General features: G+C 42.7%; 1 protein-coding gene across 1 annotated transcript in view; it reads left to right on the top strand.

Annotated features, from left to right (window-relative positions):
• Positions 1-2,112, top strand: part of INTS11 (integrator complex subunit 11) — an 18,132-nt gene extending 16,020 nt beyond the window's left edge. The window contains exons 14-16 of the mRNA XM_057388100.1: positions 694-747; positions 832-997; positions 1,914-2,112. Coding sequence (XP_057244083.1) covers positions 694-747; positions 832-997; positions 1,914-1,979 — 286 coding nt within the window. The 3' untranslated portion in view covers positions 1,980-2,112. The remainder of the gene's footprint in view (positions 1-693; positions 748-831; positions 998-1,913) is intronic.
• Positions 2,113-2,768: the final 656 nt, after the last annotated feature.

Below are 2,768 nucleotides of genomic sequence, written 5' to 3'. Positions count from 1 at the left end.
TGAATTTTGGGATGGAGCTCCAGGGCTGACCCAGCATCCCAAACCAACCCCAATCCCCTTTCTTTGCAGGATCCTGAAGGATTATTTCATGCAGCATCTCCCTGACAGCTCCATCACCAGGGAGTAAAATCCTCCTGGGCTTTAGGATGAAGCTCCAGGGCTGACCCAGATCCCAAACAAACCCCAATCCCCTTTCTGCCTGCAGGATCCTGAAGGATTACTCCGTGCAGCATCTCCCTGATGGAGATTTTACTCCACCATGGAGTAAAATCCTTTTGAACTTTGGGATGGAGCTCCAGGGCTGACCCAGAGCTCCAGGGCTGACCCAGAGCTGCAGGGCTGACCCCAATCCCCTTTCTCTGCAGGATCCTGAAGGATTACTCCGTGCAGAATCTCCCTGACAGCTCCATCACCGTGGAGTAAAATCCTCCTGAACTTTGGGATGGAGCTCCAGGGCTGAGCCAGAACTCCAGGGCTGACCCCAATCCCCTTTCTCTGCAGGATCCTGAAGGATTACTCAGTGCAGCATCTCCCTGATGGCTCCATCACCGTGGAGTAAAATCCCCCAGGCTTTGGGATGGAGCTCCAGGACTGACTCAGAGCTCCAGGGCTGACCCTGAGCTCCAGAGCTGACCCAGAGCTGCAGGGCTGACCCAGAGCTCTAGGGCTGACCCCAATCCCCTTTCTTTGCAGGATCCTGAAGGATTACTCGGTGCAGAATCTCCCTGACAGCTCCATCACCGTGGAGTAAAATCCTCCTGAACTTTGGGATGGAGCTCCAGGGCTGACTCAGAGCTCCAGGGCTGACCCAGAGCTCCAGGGCTGACCCAGAGCTCCAGGGCTGACCCCAATCCCCTTTCTCTGCAGGATCCTGAAGGATTACTCGGTGCAGCATCTCCCTGACGGCTCCATCACCGTGGAGTCCATCCTGATCCAGGCCACGGCGCACTCGGAGGACCAAGGAACCAAAGTCCTGCTCGTCTCCTGGACCTACCAGGTGGGAAATGCTGGGGCTGCACTCCATTCCTGCTGCCCCAACCCCATCAGGTGGCTGTGAGGAGGCTCAAGAAATCAATTGGATTTATTTCTATATTTATATTTATTTATATGAATGAAATCTCTGCCTTTGGAGGGGTTTGACTGGAATGCCAGGGCAGCCATTGCTGTTTTCTGACCATTTGGGGTTTTTTAGCAGAAATGGTTTGACAGGAGCTCTCTGGCCCTGCTGAGCCAGAGGCAACTTCTGGCTCTTTATTTTATTTTATTTTATTTTATTCTATTTTATTCTATTTTATGTTTTATTTATTTTACTTTAATTCTATTCTATTCTATTCTATTCTATTCTATTCTATTCTATTCTATTCTATTCTATTCTATTCTATTCTATTCTATTCTATTCTATCCTATCCTATCCTATCCTATCCTATCCTATCCTATCCTATCCTATCCTATCCTATCCTATCCTATCCTATCCTATCCTGTTTTATTTGACTTTATTTTAATGTTATTTTATTCTATTTTATTTTACTATGTTTTATTAAACTTTATTTCTATTTTATTCTATTCCGTTTTATCTATTTTATTTTACTTTTTTAAAATTTCTTTTTGTTTCTTTTATCTGGTATTTATTTTTATTTAGTTTTTATTTATTTTCATTTTAATTACCATTCATTCAGTCCTCCCTGTGCTTCCTCAAAGGAAACCCCTCAGCTCCTTAGAAAAACAGAATTTTCACACCAATATTTAGAAAAAACACCCTGAAATCAACTTGTGGATTGTTTCAATGTTTGAACACAGCTCACATTTGATCTTTTAAACTCCAGCAATTCTCTCAGTCCATTTCTAGGCAACAAAATTGAATTTTCAGCCCCAAAATTATTTTTTCTGACCCTGTTTCTGTGTTTTCCTTGCAGGATGAAGAGCTGGGCAGTTCCCTCACCTCCCTCCTGAAGAAGGGGCTGCCCCAGGGCACACCCTGAGAGTGCAGACTTAAATTATTTTTACATCAAAAACGYTTTTTTCTGGTTGGTTTTAATAAAAAAATTCTGTTTGTCCAATTCTTGTCCCAGCTCTGGGATTTTTTCCCCCTTGAAAAAACACATCCAGGGAGTCAAAAACCTGATTTTTTTTTAACCTCATTCTTAAAATGAGCATTTTTTTCAAAAYAGAATTTTTCTTATTCTTAAAATGAGCTCGTTTCTTTTAAAATTATTCTAAAATGATTCTTTTAAACCCCAGCAGTGCTGACTGAAACAATGAAAATTCAAAGTATAAAAGCTTCACAGAGCCTATAGAAAACATAAATTTTTATTTAAATTTTTATTCAGARCATAAAAACTGGGCTTGGCTGATAAGAGCAATTTCCCTCCGGTGCTGGGAGGATTTTTTTCTATAAATGGGATAAAAATAGCAATTTCTACTGAAGGTAAAGAGGTTCTTTTGGGCTAAATCTTGAGATTTTCACCAAACCCTACTGAGGAACACAGGGATCATTTTTTTCCCCACAGTCTGGCAAAGCTGGAGCTGATTTTCTGGGCAATATTTTAAAATATTGGTAAAAAGCAGGAAGGGAGAGGTCAGAAGCCCAAGGTGGTGTTTTAATTGTAATTAATAAAAAGCAACAATCACGGCTCTGCACCCCCAAAATCCAACCAGGGCAGGGTTTGAGCTCTGCTTTGGGAATTCCAGGTGTTCTTTGATCCCTGCTCAGCTCAGGGGGTTTTGTGGGGTGGCTTTAACAGAGCCAAAAACCCATTTGGGATTTCCCC

Source organism: Malurus melanocephalus, unplaced genomic scaffold (genome assembly GCF_030028575.1).
Source record: "Malurus melanocephalus ecotype Western Australia unplaced genomic scaffold, MMel_1.1 scaffold_1575, whole genome shotgun sequence".
NCBI lineage: Eukaryota > Metazoa > Chordata > Aves > Passeriformes > Maluridae > Malurus > Malurus melanocephalus.
The sequence above is the reverse complement of the archived record's forward strand: the minus strand, read 5'-3'. Positions and strand labels throughout refer to the sequence as shown.